The following is a 16,512-nucleotide window of genomic DNA, read 5'->3' on the forward strand; positions in this document are numbered from 1 at the left end:
GCCAGTCTTGGCTCTGCTCAGCCCCAAGCCCCATGCTTGTCCGGTCCGTCTCCCCATAAGTAGAGCCAGGCAAAACTGCAAGCTGAGACGGGAAGTGGGGTGCCCTGGGTTTTGTTCAGGGGGTCAGATCCAGAGCCACTGGCACACTGTCTTAGAGGCCCGTGCTTGCTTCTCTGCTCCTGTGGCCTCAGCTGCTCCCCAGCTTCCCAGGGAGGGATGGGCTGAGCTTCCGGCTCCCTCCACTGATGCCTCCACAACTACCCACCCCAGGCCCTGCTAACCAGCCTGGTGGGAGGGGAAGAGGTCTGTTTGTGGGGAAGGGCAGAGAATCAGGAACCCCCATCCCAGTCCCAGACTGAGAGAAATATCAAAAGCCAGGAGGAAAGTCAGCACGTGACAGTGCCCGTTCCTGCCACCATCAGCAGGCCGGATGTGGACTTGTGATGGTTGATCCTTCCTGCTGTCACCTGTATCCTGCCTCACCCAGCACGCACAAACCATTTCTCCACTCTCATGGTTCTTGTTTTTGGGGTGGTGGACCTGAATGCTCCTGTGCAAAGTGTGTGTGTAGAGGGCAACAGACGTCAGGACCCTCCAGATGAGGGGTTAGCAAACCCAAGGAAAGAGGAACTGGGAAGGCCCACAGGTCGAGTGACTGGCCCATGGCCAACAGGGAGGTGATGGCAAAGCCAGCACTGCTGGGACTGGAGCCCAGTCTGCCTGCCATCATAGTGCTCCTCCCACTGCCTTTCAATGGAATCGATCTTTCTTTCCTGTGTTTATTCATTGAGCAAACATTTATCGAGCATCTACTATGTACCAGGCACAAGTCTAAGTGGGAGCTACAGACAATTCAGGACAGCACAACGAGCTCTCTGATGTGGGAAGCAGTGGGTCCTGAGGGAACCTGGAAGAGGGGTCCCTGCCTTAACCTGGGGAGATCAGGGGGTGCTTCGTGGAGGAGGTGAGGCTTGAGTGGAGTCTAGAAGGCTGGTTAGGAATTAACCTGGGCAGAGAAGGAGGGGAAGGGTTCAAGGCAGAGGAAATAGGTGACACGCATGACACGTTCTTGGCACTTTGCTAGCAAAGTGTGCTCTCAAGGTGGTGGTAAGAGAGGGGTCATCGGGAGTAAGTCACAGGGGCCTTGAGTCACATTAGGGAGTTTGGGCTTTGTCCTCAAGCTGGTGTGCAGAAACTGAAGGACTGTAAGCAGTGATGGTCAGATTGTCTCGGTTGCAGTTTGGAGCATAGATCGGAGGGGGGGGGGGGGCCTAGCTTGGAAACAGCTGCAATGCTCCAGGTGAAAAATGAGGAGGGTTTTCAGTGGAATGGGGAAGGAGGCGGTGGCTGCCAGAGACATCTAGCAGTTACGATTGAGAGCTCTTGGAGAGTGATTGGAGGCAGCTAGTGAGAAAAAAGGAGGCATCTGGGGTGACTGTGGGTGAGGGTCTTCCCAGACATAGAGGAAGCAGGTGAAAAAACAGGTCAGAGGCAGAAATGATACTTAGCTTTGGACAAGGTGGGTTTAAGGTGCATGTGGGAGAACGTCCAAGAGGAGAAGAGCAGAAAACAGGCTTGGTCTGGGGCTGCACAGAGGAACTCCATCTGCAGTGGACCCTGGTACTTTAAAATCAAAGGCAGAGCTCATTAGCTTCAGTTTACAGATAAAGCTCAGCGAGGTTAAGCAGTCTGTCCATAGTAACACAGCCATCAAGCAAGGACAGGAACTGAGATCGGATTTCAAGTTCTGTGGTGTCCGTGACCCCCAAGTCTCGTGCTAATTCTCCTGACCCAGGATGCCCTAGCTTCTGCAAGGGAAGGGGTGCAGGGGAAGAGGAGGCAGGTGTCTGAGTATGTTTCTGTCTTCTCTCCACGTGCCTTCTGCCTGAAATTACATTTGCCCAGAACTTGCCAGCAGAGGCATTTCTAGGTGGCTTAGAGATATTGAGAGATGAGGAGAGACTTATTTTTTAATATTTATTTATTTACTTATTTATTTGGCTGCGCTGGGTCTTAGCTGTGGCATGTGGGATCTTCAGTGGTGGCATGTGGGATCTAGTTCCCTGACCAGGGATCGAACCCGGGCCCCCTGCATTGGGAGTGCCGAGTCTTGCCGCTGGACCACCAGGGAAGTCCCTGAAGAGAGAGACTCTTGTCTCCTGGTAACCAGAAGCCCTCAACCAGCACACAATAAGCACGTTGGTGGTTGTCAACTGGTGAGGATTTCCACAACCGTGAAGTCGGCTGGGACTAGGCCCAGAGAGGCTGGTGCTATGACCGCAGCCACCTCAGGGACTCAGGAACGGAGATGCTGGGGACCCCTCCTATCTCCCTCCCTGACCATCTGCTTCTGTCTTTTGAGTAGGTTCTACACTAGAGTGAGCTGAGGTCGGAGAGACTGAAGGTTTCCACCATTGTAAAAGTGAGCTGAGGTGAGGCCACCAGGGCCTGGGAGCAGGGTGGAAAGGAGTGTGGTTTCCAGCCCAGTACCCTTGACAAAAATCTTGTCTTAGCCCCGGTAATCACATCCTCAGAGACGTGTGCCTCAGCTCCCTTCTAAATCAGGCCTTCTAGCCTACTGTCTCTCAGGGTTGTTTTTTGGGTTTTGGTGCGTGTATTTGTCTCCCGAACTAGATGGCAAGCTCCCAGACACGGTCTGTTTTGTCTGCTTGGCATGTTCCTAATTCCTGATTCACGTTTGTCAAATGAATGAGTAAATGAATGAGTACCCCCTAGGATCCAGGCTCTGGGCCTCACAGCAGAGGCAGCTCTTGTCTGTTTACTGAATGTGCTCCAGCGAGCAGAACGTCACTTTCAATTCTGCTATTGATGGTGGGGTCAGGGTGCACTAAGAGGTTCCTTCCCGCCTCCCCTCCAGGAAACAGATGGTAAAAATGCTTTAAATGTTGCTGCTTCCCCTAGCACCCTCTGCGCCCCTATCCTACTCCACCCAGATGCAGCCCCAGCTCCTTTTTAACGAGGGCTGAAACGGAATCAGCCCAGATGGGCTCTGGTAGTCAGTTCTCCTTCCTTGTAACTCTGGGCACCACCATGGGTGGGATGAAATTTCTGTATTTAGTGAGCTGTTCCCTCTTCTCTCCACAAACTTCCCAGCCTTCCTCAATCCTCTTCAACTTATGCTCATACTCCTTTTTTTAATACTCCAAAGACCATTTCTCAGGCTGTAACTTAACTTACGGCCCTTCAATCCAATAACAACACATCCTCACTGTATGCCAGGCGCTGGCTCGGGCAGGGAGTGGGGGTGGGGTACACAGATGAGCATGACATGACCCCGCCCTCTAAGACTCACAGTTTTTGTTTTTTTTGGTTTTTTTGGCCACACCTCATGGGATTTTAGTTCCCCGACCAGGGATCGAACCCAGGCCCTTGGCAGTGAGAGTGAGGATCCCTAACCGCCGGACTGCCAGGGAATTCCCTAGGACTCACAGTTGACTGGAGAAAGCAGACATGCCAGTTATCATCTCAGGGTAGAAAGAAGTCCCATTTAGTTGGAGAACCAGGCCAGGGCTTGGGAAGTAGGTGGCTTTTATGGCAGGCACCTAAAGGGACAGAGGAACCCACCTTTCTGAGGTGGTGAAGGACATTCAGGTGGAGGAAATAGAGAAGCAAAATCATAGCTGGGCCTGTGTGGGCAAGGACCATGGATGCAGAGCATGGGGTGGGGGGAATAACCTGCAGACGCAGGTGGGGGTTGCTCATGGTGGCTCTTCAATGTCAGGTGAGGAGATGATCTGACTCCAGTGGGAGCCATTGAAGGTTTATGAGCTGTGGCGTAGCAGACTCTGAGCTGTGCTTTAGGAAGGTTAATAGGGATGTGCGGAGGATGCTGAGTAAAGGGGAGGCAGGGAGACCAGTTAAAGTGTTGTTCCCTTGGGGAAGGGGCACACTCATGGGATGTAAGAGGGCAGTGGCAGTGGGCTAGGAGTCGAGTCTCCTGTGTGGTGACTGGTCTCTCTTAACCACCCCCTCAGCCTGAGTTCGGTTTGCCTTTTCCCCATGTCTCCTTTTGTCTTCTGGTTTTTCCCAGTTTAAGCGAAGAAGGAAATTCACAAACAGCCACAAGCAGCTCCCCCTTCCTCTCCCTCTTCCAGCCTGGCTCTCTCTTGGCCCAGGCTCTGCCTGGCTGGGTCTTAGTATCCTGGCCCTCTTTGCAGGGTCTCCGGCTGAGAGATCTCTCTTTTTGCTCCGTCACTGTCTTCAGATGCCCACCCTTGGGAATCAGAAAGCTGTGCTGGAGCAGTAGTTTTGTCAGTGAAGCATGGAAGCAGCACTGCTGTACTCCTAGAAGATGCTCATCACCAAGGGGCCTGCAAAAGGAGGGGCCACCTTGCCCTTCCCCAAGGGAACTCACTCTGAGTAGGCCTACAGGACCCACACCGGTGAAACAACTAGAGGCCTGTAGAGGGTTGGAATGTTCTCCCAGCTCAGAGAGGATGGGTGGGCTCTGTCTGCTTCACACAGCTAGTAAGTACAGAAGGCAGGTGGCCTAGGGTTTTGTTTGTCTAGTGCCTCAGACATGGCACTCGGAGAAGGGAGAGCTGGCATCCGATGTGGGCCCCTGTGCTAGGTCTCTTTGATTTGCAGTGGGGAGTAGTCCACCCAGAGAACTCTGGGCTTTTCTCAGGGCGAGGGGGAGGATGTGAAGTCTGGACCCCATTTTCCTTACACCTCCAGGGCTCTGGACACGTAGCTCATTGTTACTGTGAGGTTCATAGCGCCCTCGAGGGGCCACCGTCCCAGGGGATTCCCAAGCCCCTTAGGGGACGGACTCATGGGGCGTCCGCAACCCCGTAGGTAAAGCTTGCCCGGCTCTCCGGAGGTGTGTGGGAGGGGGCGGGGCTCCAAGCGCCGGGACCCCCACCCGGGCACCCGAAGGCCCCCGAGTCCTATCCCTGTCTGACCCGGGACGTGCCATGGGACAACTGATCGGCAAGTTGATGAGCATCTGCGGGAAACAGGGTAAGGGGAGCACAGGGCATCCGAGCGACCGCTTTGATCCGGCTCCCACCTGTCCCCCATCCCCCCGATCTGGGGTCGTCTGGGCGGATGTGATGGGGGACCTCGGGCTCGGAGGGTCCTGAGTGGGGCCTCCCCGCCCGCTCCGCAGTCTCCCCTGCCCCCTCCCCGCCCACTCCTCGGTGGTCGCGCGCTTCGGTGCGCCCAGGGGCGCAGGGTTGGGCGAGCCTCCTTCCTCCGGCTCAACGCTGTCGCCGGTTTCCTGCGATTGTGACTTCACGCTCGCTCGGCTCTTTCCTCAGACCCCTTCTCTTGGCAAGCCCTGAGCGCCCCCGACCTTTGGCACAATCGCTTTTCTGGAAATGTGGAGCAGGGAATGTGGGGCTCAGCTCCCATTTCCCCTGTTCTGGAGTGGCGCAGGTGTCTCGGCCCGGTGGGAAAGAAACCTGCCCTGTTGTTTTTTGTGGGGGAAGGGGGCGGGGGAGCAGAAGTAGTAAGGTGGGGACAGGCCCCCCAGCCTGCTGGGAACACTTGTCTCCTTCCTGGGAGGCCTGGTGGAGCACACAATCCCTTGGTCATCGGGTTTGGCCCTGACCCTGCCCTTCCCCCGGATGCGTCCAGAACACAGGGTTATCATCGTGGGACTGGACAATGCAGGAAAGACCTCCATTCCCTACCAGTTGTAAGCGACTCTCGGATGGGGGGCGGGGCTGGGCCTTCCCACCAGACTGACAAGCATTTGGACCAATCACCGGAGCCCTTCCCAGCGTCCTCGGGTTCCCCTGTAGCCAGGAGGATTGACTGGCGGAACCTGGTGTGACCTTCCTGGTAAAGTGGCCGCTCAGTTCAATGACTTCTCGGCCAGGCCTTTGAATCCTGCTCGGTATGAGCAACCCCACTGCTTCCCTCCGTCTACCCCCTACCCCTGCCAAACCCGGTTGCGGGCTTGAAGCTGTCCGAACCTGCCCGATAGTCTCCATGCTCTTCGCTCCCCCTAGCGTCAGGTCTCTCCTTCTAACTCCTGCACCCCAGTCTTGTGTCTTCATTTTCTCCCCCTTCTTCAAACCCAGAAGGTGGGGCCAGCTTTGGGTCTGCCTGGTCTCTGTAGCTCCTGGTCTAGCAGAGTCTGGCACACGTGCTGAGTAATTATCCATCGGAGCTTTTCCCGATATTTACTCTGGATGACATCTCTCCTGTTTGGAACCTATTTGCTTAGGAAAATTTTCCCCTGAAAAAGTTATATATATATATATATTTAATTAGAAGAAAAGAGAAATTCAAACAATACAAGCATATATAGTGAAAAGTAAGTTTCCCTCTCATCCCTAACTCCCAGTTTCACTTCCCAGATTTTCCAGAGGCATTCCCTACGTATCAAAACGTGTGTGTTTTCTAAGTCACTTTAAACAAAGCCCCTTTCTGATGGCCCTCACTTATGTCTGTCTCCTTTTTCCGATCCCTGGCTGCTCAAAGTGTGGTCCACAGACCGGCAGTGTTGGCATCATCTGGAAGCTTGTTAGAGATGCAAAATGCTGGGCCGTAGCCCAGACCCACTGGATCACAATGTGCACTTTAGCAAAACTCCCAGGTGATTCAGCTGCATATTAAAGTTTGGGGAGACTGCTCTCATAAATCTCCCCTCTCTGGGGTCCAAGCCAGGCAGGACTTGGTCTCACTCCTGTCTGCATTCCCTCATGCCCAGCAGAGGCTCCGTCAACCTGGGCTGAATTGTTCTAAGTTAGATTCAGCCTGACTTCAGGTGGGGGACCAGAGCTGGGAGAGGACTGGGCTGAGCACTTGGTACCCTCTCCTGCCTCCCCAGCCTGAAGAATGAGGTGGTCCCTACATGTCCCACCATCCGTAGCAACGTGGAGAAGATTGTTTTGCAAAAGACCCACTTCTTCATGGGGGACATAGGAGGAGAGGAGGCTCTGCGCTCCGCTTGGAACACATACTCCTCCAATGCTGAGGTGAGGAGGGTGCCTGGGCTTGGAGGAGCTGTGTGATATTAGCCAGTCACTCAACCTCTCTGAGCCTTGGTTGTCCCATTGTGAGATGGAGACCATAATAATGACCTCCCTGGGTTGTGAAAATTAAATAATAAAACAAGAGCTAATTCAGATGTGTCAAATACTTAACGCAGCGCAAAGCCCATTAAAATTCTTGAATACTTCCTGGCAGCTTTGTCTGCTTGCTGGCAGTTTTCTGTTTGATGCCTTGGATGGGGCAGGCCCTTTGTCCCTGGGGGCCTTACTTTCTCATTCCGGCAGCAGCAGAATCCAGTGGTTTCATTCCTGGAGTGAGAGCTGATTTCAAGCTCCAGTACTGCTACTCATAGGCTGTGTGGCCAAGGGCAAGATACATCACCTCCCTGACCCTCAGTCTCGTAGTTTGTAAATGGGCATAGTAACAGTTCCAGTTCCACGGGGCTGCGATGAGGCCTAAATGGAGTCATGAAGGCCCAGTGCTTGGCATAACCTCTGGCACACAATCGGAAGCTGTGCTCAGTCCACCCTGGGTCTGGATAGAAAAGGGAACTCAAATGGGACTAGGGCAGTGAGGTCTTGAGAATGCACAGTTTGTATTCTGTGGGACTCACATCAGGGCAGAGTGCAGTGAGCAAGGAGACACGTTCATTGAAGGGAAAGCCCATCACTCACAACTCGCCTTTGCTGGTCAGTTCATCATCCTTGTGATTGACAGCACGGCCCGGGATCGACTGCTGACCACGCTGTAGGAGCTGTGTAAGATGCTGGCCCATGAGGTAAGACCCCTGCAGTTGGGAGAGGACCCGGTGTACTAGCTCTGTGACCTCAGTCTACTCACTTAGTCTCTCTGAGCGTTATTCCTAATGCCCCAGTCTCTGAGAACCTCCATCCCAGCAGCTTGGGCGGGGCGAGATTATCCCAGATGAAGGGCAATAACACCCTCAGCACAACTGATCACAGAAGCCAGAGTTGCAAGTTCAGGTTCTGACCCCACTTCTCACGCATTGTGGGACCCCAGACAAGTTACTTCACCTCTCTAATCCTCAATTTCCCCAAGTATAAACGGAGAGGATCATCAAATTCCTACCTCCCGAGATCATTGTAAGGATACTATGAGCTGGCTGAAAGGCATTCCAGGAGCTGTCGGTGTCACTGGATGTGGTTGTTAGTGTTGGGCAGGACCTCCATCCCCACCCCACCTGGGAAAGCAGGGGAGGTAGGGAGGACTCATGGGGCCATGGGAAGGGGGGCTGGATCCTGGCAGGCTGACTGGGGCTGGGTTCCTCTGTCCACAGGCTCTGTGAGATGCTTCCGTCCTGATCTTTGCCAATAAGCAGGACGTGAAGGACTCCATGACCACCATGGAGATCTCCCAATTCCTCAGCCTTGGTGCCATGAAAGACCACCCGTGGCACATGGCACACACAGGGCTGCTGTGCCCTCACCGGGGAAAGGTTAATGGCTGTCCCACCTGGACCTCCAGGGCTTGGCCTAACCAGTGGTGCTGACGACTGACCATCAGAACCTTCTCCTGTCTCTCTCTTGTCAGAATCTGGCTCACAGTTAGCTCCTGGGTCAAGACAGCTGAGCATCTACCCATGGTTAAGATGCTGTGGGTAAGCAGTGAGCAAGACAGGACAGGGTCCCTGCTCTCTAGGGGTTTGTTCTAGTGGGGAGAGAGGTGACACTCCACCTGAACACAAACATGTTAGGTACTGAGAAGTGCTTGAAGAAAGTGAAATTGAATAACAGGGATGGGTTTGCTTTAGCTCTGGTCGTCAGGGACCATCTCTCCTAGGAGGTGACTTCTGAGCTGAGACCTGAATGAAGAGACAGCCATGGGAAGACCTGGGGGACAAGCCTTCCAGGCAGGAATCTCTGAGTCCTTTTGGCCTTGAGTTTCCTTGTCTGTAAAGAGGAGGGTGATTATACCTGTTCCCTCCCAGAGTTCCTATAGAGAATAAATGATATCATTCATTTAACATTCATTGGGCACCTACAGTCCCTCCTCCATATCCATGGGTTCCACATCCTCAGATTCAACCAACTGCCGACTGAAAATATTCGAAAAAGAAAATGCCAGAAAATTCCAAAAAGCAAAATTTGAATTTGCCGTGTTCCAGCAATGATTTACGTAGCATTTATATTGTATTTACAACTATTTACATAGCATTTACATTATATTAGGTATTATAAGTAATCTAGAGTTGATTTATAGTATATAGGAGGATATGCCTAGGTTATATGCAAATATATGCCACTTTATATAAGGGACTTGAGTATCCGAGAATTTGGGTGTCTGCGAGGATCCTGGAACCAATCCCCTATGGATATGGAGAAATGACTGTACTTTGTGCCAAGCACTGTTCTAGGCACCTGAGTGTGAACAAAACAGTGAACAAAACAGACAAAAATCCCTGCCCTTGTGGAGCTTATTTTCCAGTGGGGGTGGGGTGGGGGGTTGGGAAACAGACAATAAACAATAAAAATAAGAAAAATATACAGTAAGTTAAAAAGTGATAAGTGTAAAGGGGAAAAACCCATAGGAAAGGGAAGTTGGATGTCTGTTGTGGGGAATGTTGCAGTTTTAGATAAGGTGTCCAGGGAGGGGCTGCTGAGAAGGTAGCTGCTTAAACACCTGAAGGATGTGTGAGAGCTAAGTCATGGTCCTACAGAAAGGACCTCGAATCAGGCCTGGAGAATTCCCCTTCCTCTTCCCTCTCAAGTGGAGTCACAGCAGGCTGGGGACATGGATGCCCAGTTGAAGAAGGGGAGACTTTAGGCAGGCCAGCCCAAGGAACCACACATTTCTGGCAGTGTCCTTGCCAACTCCTGGGTCAGGAGGACCCCCTCCCCCAAACCACATTTGGTTCAATTCAATCGGCATTTCCTAAGTAACCCCCATGTGCCAGGCACTGTGCCAAGTGATACAGACATGACCAAGACTCTACTCCTTCTCTGGGGTTGCTCACAGTATAATGGAAGAACTTGCTTATGGAGCCTCTTCCCAGGCCTTTGAGGCCACCCTGGTACTGACCCAGTGATGGAGCGGGTGGGAAGAGGGCACTGGAGCCTTGCGCAAAGACATTGCTAAGGTGGGTCTCCAGGCCTCTTCCTCAAAGAAGCCCTCCCTGACTCCCAGACATCCGGAGGCCTCTGTACATCTCCTTTCTAACCTTTATCACAGCACGTAGTTACAGAATTGTTTGATCATTTGTTTAATATCTATCTCCTCTGCTAGACTGTAAGCCCTAGAGGGCACGTCTGTTTTTTCACCAGTAACCCCTAGCACAGTACCTGATACGTGGTAGGTACACAGTCCGTTTATATTTGTTAACTGCACACAAATTTGGTCGTTCCATCAGTCAGCAGGGGCTGGGGGCTGGGAAGGCCATCATCCTCATGGGATATGTCGACCCTTGCCCTGTTCCTCTGTCCCTGCAGGCTGCCTGCCGGGCTTCAGTGCATGCAGTCCTGGGCCACTGTCAACTGACATCAGCCTGAGGCCAACCAGAATCTTTGAGGGTTTTGCATGGACGATGTGGGTGGAAAACCCAAGTGACTATTTGTTATTTTTCTGCGATTCTCCGATGGGACCAGGGACAGCTATGGGCAGTGAGATTGCCACTATCCACCCAAGCCGCACTGAGGAGCTAGACTGAGCACCCTGAATTGCTGCAGACAGGACAACAGTAAAAGCTGCCCTTCACTCCATGGGAGCAGGCATCCTTCTTGGAGACACCAGGGAAGCTGTTGGATGTGCTGGGGGATTCGGAAGTGGAGCCCCCTCCCCTCAGCCCTCAACCTCTCTGTAGGAAAAACGGAGGACAGAGTAAGAAACCCTGGAATTTTTCTTTATTTCCTAGAACCCTAACCCTAAGCCCCTCACCCCCTACTCCAGCTTTCTGGCCCCTTAGCCATCTTTGTCCCCTACCCTTTGATCAGAGGAGATTCCAGAAAGGTGAAGGGGTCGGCTCAGGGGAAGGAGGGCAGAACCAAAGGCTGGAAGGGGAGAGGGCAGAGGACAGGACCTTCTGGCCAGGGACAGTCCCTCACACTGCAGGGACTTCTACTCCTCCCTCACCCTCCCCTCCCCTCCGACCACAGCTTTTGAGCTTTAAGCCACACCTTCACTCCCAGTGTCCTTCCAGTGTGAATCCTACTCCTCCCAAATATCTCAGATTCCTAGAGCATTTGCTTTTCTTGTCTTTTTGTAGTGATTTTTTTCACACTGTAGTAGGAATTTTATGAAGGTGTAATAAATGTCATTGAAAACTGCTCACCTCTTATTTCTTCTTCTGCTTGTGCCTCAGACTGGCTTTTGGTTTTCATACAAAGCTCTCAGGCAGGGGAAATCCACCTTGGAAGTGGAGGGGGGCTGCCTCAAGGGTCTGTCTGGCTAGGGGACTGGCTCTTTTGTCCTGGGCTCTACAGCCCTCTGCCAGGTGACTGATACCGTACTTGCCAGGACTTAGAGCTCTGGGCTCTGCCTGGGCCTAGGGGAAAGAGTGGTTTGATGCTAACTCATGGAGGAGGGGAGGAGGGGCCCTTCGGGGTTGGAAAAGCCTAGGGGTCCTATCAAAGCAGAGCTGGAAACAGGATGGAAACCCAGGCTACCCATCTGTGTACAGGGAGCAGTGCTATTACCCCAGAAGACCTGGGATGGTCCTGAGATCAGTGGGGTCTCTTCCCTTCCCAAGTCAGGTAGTGACATCTCTGTGAGAGGCTGGACACAGATATAGAGGGCTCAGGATTTTTTTAACCTTGTGGTTTACATAAGGCGTGATTGTGGAGAAAGAACTCAGGAATTCTAAACATCGCCGTTCAGATTCTATTTTCCTTTCACTAGATTATTTTCAAAAGGAAACACAATAGTTCAAAGGTAATATCATCCCTGTATTCCACAGAAATTCATTCTCACTGGAGGGTAGCAGGAGGATGGGGGTATAGCTCAGTGGCAGAGCATTTGACTGCAGATCAAGAGGTCCCCGGTTCAAATCCGGGTGCCCCCTCTCTGTGCGAGACTTTTCGCGTTTTCTTGGTCTTGCAATGCACACGTTGAAGTTTACTTACAAACGCGAGGGGAAGGATCCTCCAGCACTGCTGACCCGTTTTGCAGTCGGGCGTGGGTGGAGTGGAGTCCCCGGCCCTGCCAGATCGTGTCCTCAGTCTGCTGGTGGACTGTACAAAGGCCCACTCTCGTAATGGTAGGGTGGAAGCGGGAGCACCCGCAGGTGGCCCTGCCCGGGGACCCCAATTGCTGTTGGGAACAAGAGAAGCTGAGTCTCTAAGGGCCGGGCTCGGGCTAGGGAAGGAAGGCCGAGAGGAGTCTACGAGAGCGTGTAGGATGGAGAAGTGGGCGCCAAGAGAAACGCTAAGGGAACTCTAGCAGGGCAGGAAAGGGGCACCCAGGCCCAAAGGAAGGCCCCTGAAGTGTGGAATCTCTAGGGACTTCCCCTCCCACATTCTCAAACTGCAAGTTTCTTACATCATTAGAATTCTTTAGTTCAGAGCTTCAGGAAACAAACCCTGCTCCCAGATGAGTAATCTCTTGAGATTCATTTTCTCTCCATCTCTTGTAAACATTGGATCTCACCTCTGTTCTTGTGTCCAGCACAGCGCCTGCGCCAGAGAAGCACTAACAAGTCATCTGCCTAGCGTTGCCACAAGAGGGGGTATAGCTCAGTGGTAGAGCATTTGACTGCAGATCAAGAGGTCCCCGGTTCAAATCCGGGTGCCCCCTCAGCGCCTTTTTAAAGGCACCGGACTCCGATTCTCTAGCAACAATTTTCTTTACAGCTTTTTTTTTTCTTCCACAATTTTGTGTTGACATTTCCTTCGCCGCCTCTATTTTGGGCAGATGAGGAGCGGCGAGAGTACGAAATACAGGAATTCTAGAGCAGTGGCTCTCGAAATGTGGTACCGAGAACAGCACCACCACCTGGGAACGTGTTAGAAATGCGGATTCTCGTCCCTATCTCTATTGAGCTTGGGGGTGGCCCCAGAAATCTATGTTTTAATAAGCCCTCCAGGTGATTCTGATGTACACTCAAGTTCTAGAAGCTTACATTAAAAAAAATTACAGGTCGTTTGCTTCTAATTATTTCCAAGTTGCTGTTTCAGCCTGAGTTCTTAAGAGACCTTTTAAAACAGACCGCGGGGCATCCCGGACAGGGGAATGTACAAAGAAATCAGTGCCGGAGCTGGAATTTCGTCCTGGGACCTCTCACTTTGACCTCTCGGAAGGTAGGGGCAAAGACTTGTGAACCTGCCCGGCTGGAGTAGGAGGTCGCGGGCAGCTCCAGGCCAGGACCAGAAAAGTGAGGAAAACCGCAGAACAGGCGCGTTGCGGCTCGTCATGTGCCCACTAGAGGGCAGCAAGAAGCTACGGCTGGAAGCAGCAGTCTTTTTGATCCTGAGAGTCGGCAAAATAGCAATTTAAATGAGACAAGAACTTACAGATGGGCCTTGTCTTGTCCCATTGTAATTGAATAGAGGCCTTAGGACTGGAGGAGGTCGCTTCTGGGACCCTGGGTCCCGAGGAAGGAGGAACTGAGATTCTGAAAGATTAGAGCGTCTTTAGGACCCCAGCCCCGTATATGTCAGGGCGCCCCCCTCGCCCCTCTATCTCCCTCCATCCAGCGCTCGAGTTTCTTGCTGTCGTACGAAGTAGGTCGGGGAGGGAAGAGGCACCTCCGTGTCCTGACCTGATTCCCTGTCGTCTATTAAATATCCTAAATTGCAGGTATTTTATTCTGTTGTGGTAGGAAAAAAAAAGGGGGGAGGGAATCTATCCCCAGAGCCTGCTATAACGTGGTGGCAGTTGGGGTGAGACATTTCCTTGCTCTGGGACTGGCTTTGAAGATTGACTGGGTCGGGCCCTGAGGAGGCCTGGGGTCCCCGGAGAGGAGGGTGGCCTCGGTTACCTCCTGGGGGTGGGAAGGGGTCCAGGTTATTTCAAAGTAGGGGTGAGCCAGGCCCCCTCCACCTCCATGTCTGCTGGGCTGGGGGGCAAGACAATGGGGACAAGGCAATTGTCTGCTGGCAATGGGGGATGGGGGTGGGATAAAGTGGAGAGGAGCCACGGGAGGGCGTGGAATTCAGGCCTCTGCTGCGAGGGGAGATTCTGGGGTGGGGGTGGGCATCAGAAACCCACACAACTCCGTGGAACAGCCCAGAAAGTCGGGAAGCCTGGTGGAGCTGGGTCGGGGGGTGGGTGGTAGGAGCTCATGGTCCGAGGAAGAGGTCTGGCCTCTCGAGCCTTTTCTCCACCGCTTTCCCCCAGGGAGTCAGGAGGGGAAGGGAGGCAGGAGCTAAGGTGCGGTGTGGGGGTAGCTGGTGCTCTTCGGGGGTTCTTCCAGCCCGAGGGTCCCCCGCCCTGTCCCCCTCCTGCGTCCGCTGCCCCCCCTCCCCCCGCCTAGGGAGCGGCCGCGGGAGCTCTCGGGGAGCGCTCGGGCAGGGCTGGGAGGGCTGGGGAAGCCTCAGGGCGAGCTCTGGAGGCGCCGCGCCCCCCCGCCCCGCCCCCTCCCCGGTCCCGGCTCCGGGAGGCCGCGCTGCTCGCTCGCCGCCCGCTGGCGCTCCGCCGCTCGCGCCGCTCTCGCCGCTCTCGCCGCTCTCGCCGGCCTCGCGCTCCGCCGCCGCTCCGCCGCCCACCCCTCCGCCTGACAGCCCGGGGGACCGCGCCGCCAGAGCCCGGCCGGGGCAGCTGCGGGCCGGGGGCGGGCCTGGCCCCCACCATGCGGGCCGAGCTCTGGCTCCTCGTGCTGGTGCTCAGGGAGGCTGCCCGGGGGCTGAGCCCCCAGCCCGGAGCAGGTAGGACTGGCCGGAGTTGGCTGAGGTGGATCGGGGCGGGGGGCGGGGGGCAGGTAGGCGGGCATGGGCATGGGCAGGTACCGGCATGCTGGCGATGTTTGGGGCGCCGGGGGGTCGTGTCTGCGGGAGGCCGGGCGCCCTGTGGACTGTGGCAGGTGGACAGGGACCCCACTTTTCTAAACACACAGGGTGTATGAGTGAGGGAGGAAGCGTCAGACACTGATGCCCCGAGCTCTCCTTCCCTCCTGGAAGGACACTGGAGGGTCCCTAGTAGAGGGGGATCTATAAGGCAGTGGGCTCTGGCCCCAAAGGGGGCAGTGGGCGAGACATAGGGACCCCTGGTCACACCGATGAGGCTGAATTCTGATGAGGTGCGGAGTCTGGGGTGCCTCCTGTCCCAGTGTTGCCTCCTTTTTCTTTTCCCTGCCCCCACTCCCAAGCTGACCCAGGCTGGGGGCTGGGTGGGAGCAGCCAGGAGGATGGAGGAGACCCAGCATCTTTCCTCCAACAAGGGCACTACGGGCCTGACGCCTTCCTCTCTCCGTTTGGTACTTGGAGAGCAGGACCCAGAAAGAAGCAACTTGCCGCTCCCCCACCCCCAGCCTCCAGGGTCCTCCTGTCACTCCTGCTCTGCTCTGCCCTGGTGGTCCTTGGCCTTTAGCTTCTCTGGCTCTAGACTGGGGGGTGGGGGTGTCCTATCTTGCACACTCCTCTTCCGCACAGCAGTTCTCTACAATCATCGCTGTCACATGGAAGTCCTTTCTGAGATCTACCTTGAGTCCCTCCTGTTATAAAAGGAGAAGCATTTTTCAACAAGTAATTTTACATTCGCCTCTTTCCTCCTCATGTACATAGAACTTCTCTGGGGTTGGGGGGGTGGGTAACTGCAGTCAAGCCTCTTGACAGAGAGAATTGGGAAGACAGTACTCCATGCCTCATTGGCATGCATGTCCCCCAGATGGATGGAGCAGGTGGAGGGTTTGGCGAGGGTGATGCTGTAGTTGGGCTGCTGTGTCTCAGGGGTGTGCTGTCATCAGGCAAAGCGTCAGTGACAGTGTGCTTGACTTTAATGATCCCTGAATGTAGCTGAGACAGGCCTGGGTCCCTGTTGAGAAGGAGGGTGTGGGCAGAGGACAGTGGAGGCTTGATATGGCAAGAGGCTGCTGGTGAAGAGCCACCAGTTTTCAGAGACACCACGCAGAGAGTGGCCAGAGACTTGGTTTCTAGTCCCAGCATCTCACTTGCTGTGTGACCTCGAGCAAGTTTCTTTCCTTCTCTGGGCCTATTTCCTCCCTTATAAAGTGAGGCTGTGGGCAAAATTTTTAACTCTTGGTGGTGGGATTATGAGAGATCTTTTTTCTTTTTTAATGTTTGTCTTTCCTTTTCAGATTTGTTAGGATGTGTATGGGGTAATTGAAAACAATTTTTTAGATCTCAATATAAAAAGGAATGGGTTGGACAGGTCAATTTTTGAGGTCCTTTGCAAACCCAACCTGGTGGCATCTTCTGAACTTAGGATGTGACTGGGTGGATGAGAGACGGCTCTGAACCTGACTGAGTTGGGAGAACCATGGAGAGGGTTGGGGAAGGGGGCATTGGGAGGAAACAAGGATGTGCTGGGCCATGGGGGCCAGACCCAGGCCTGGCTGAGGGCTGCCTTTTCAGAGTTGGGTTGGAAGAGTAGATACCCTGGGAGGTCAAAAAGAGGGGGCAGACAGAGATTTGAATCACA

The 16,512-nt window shown here is 53.9% G+C and overlaps 2 protein-coding genes across 4 annotated transcripts in view; both read left to right on the forward strand.

Moving 5' to 3' along the window:
• Window positions 1-4,937: 4,937 nt before the first annotated feature.
• Window positions 4,938-10,461, forward strand: ARL5C (ARF like GTPase 5C; the record flags this gene model as incomplete). The annotated part of the gene is given in 9 exon segments (XM_082679512.1): window positions 4,938-4,983; window positions 5,602-5,662; window positions 6,803-6,950; window positions 7,661-7,714; window positions 7,718-7,744; window positions 8,264-8,269; window positions 8,273-8,386; window positions 8,388-8,422; window positions 10,413-10,461. Coding segments are annotated over 9 exon segments (540 nt in total).
• A 4,199-nt stretch (window positions 10,462-14,660) lies between these two features.
• PLXDC1 (plexin domain containing 1) overlaps window positions 14,661-16,512 on the forward strand; it is a gene marked incomplete at its 3' end in the record, with an annotated part of 65,156 nt that continues 63,304 nt past the window's right edge. For all 3 annotated transcript variants that reach the window (XM_082678896.1, XM_082678897.1, XM_082678895.1), the window contains exon 1: window positions 14,661-14,780. In XM_082678896.1, coding sequence (XP_082535022.1) covers window positions 14,705-14,780 — 76 coding nt within the window. In that variant the 5' untranslated portion in view covers window positions 14,661-14,704. The remainder of the gene's footprint in view (window positions 14,781-16,512) is intronic.

Source organism: Grampus griseus, assembly GCF_964374135.1.
Source record: "Grampus griseus genome assembly, chromosome: 20".
Classification (NCBI taxonomy): domain Eukaryota; kingdom Metazoa; phylum Chordata; class Mammalia; order Artiodactyla; family Delphinidae; genus Grampus; species Grampus griseus.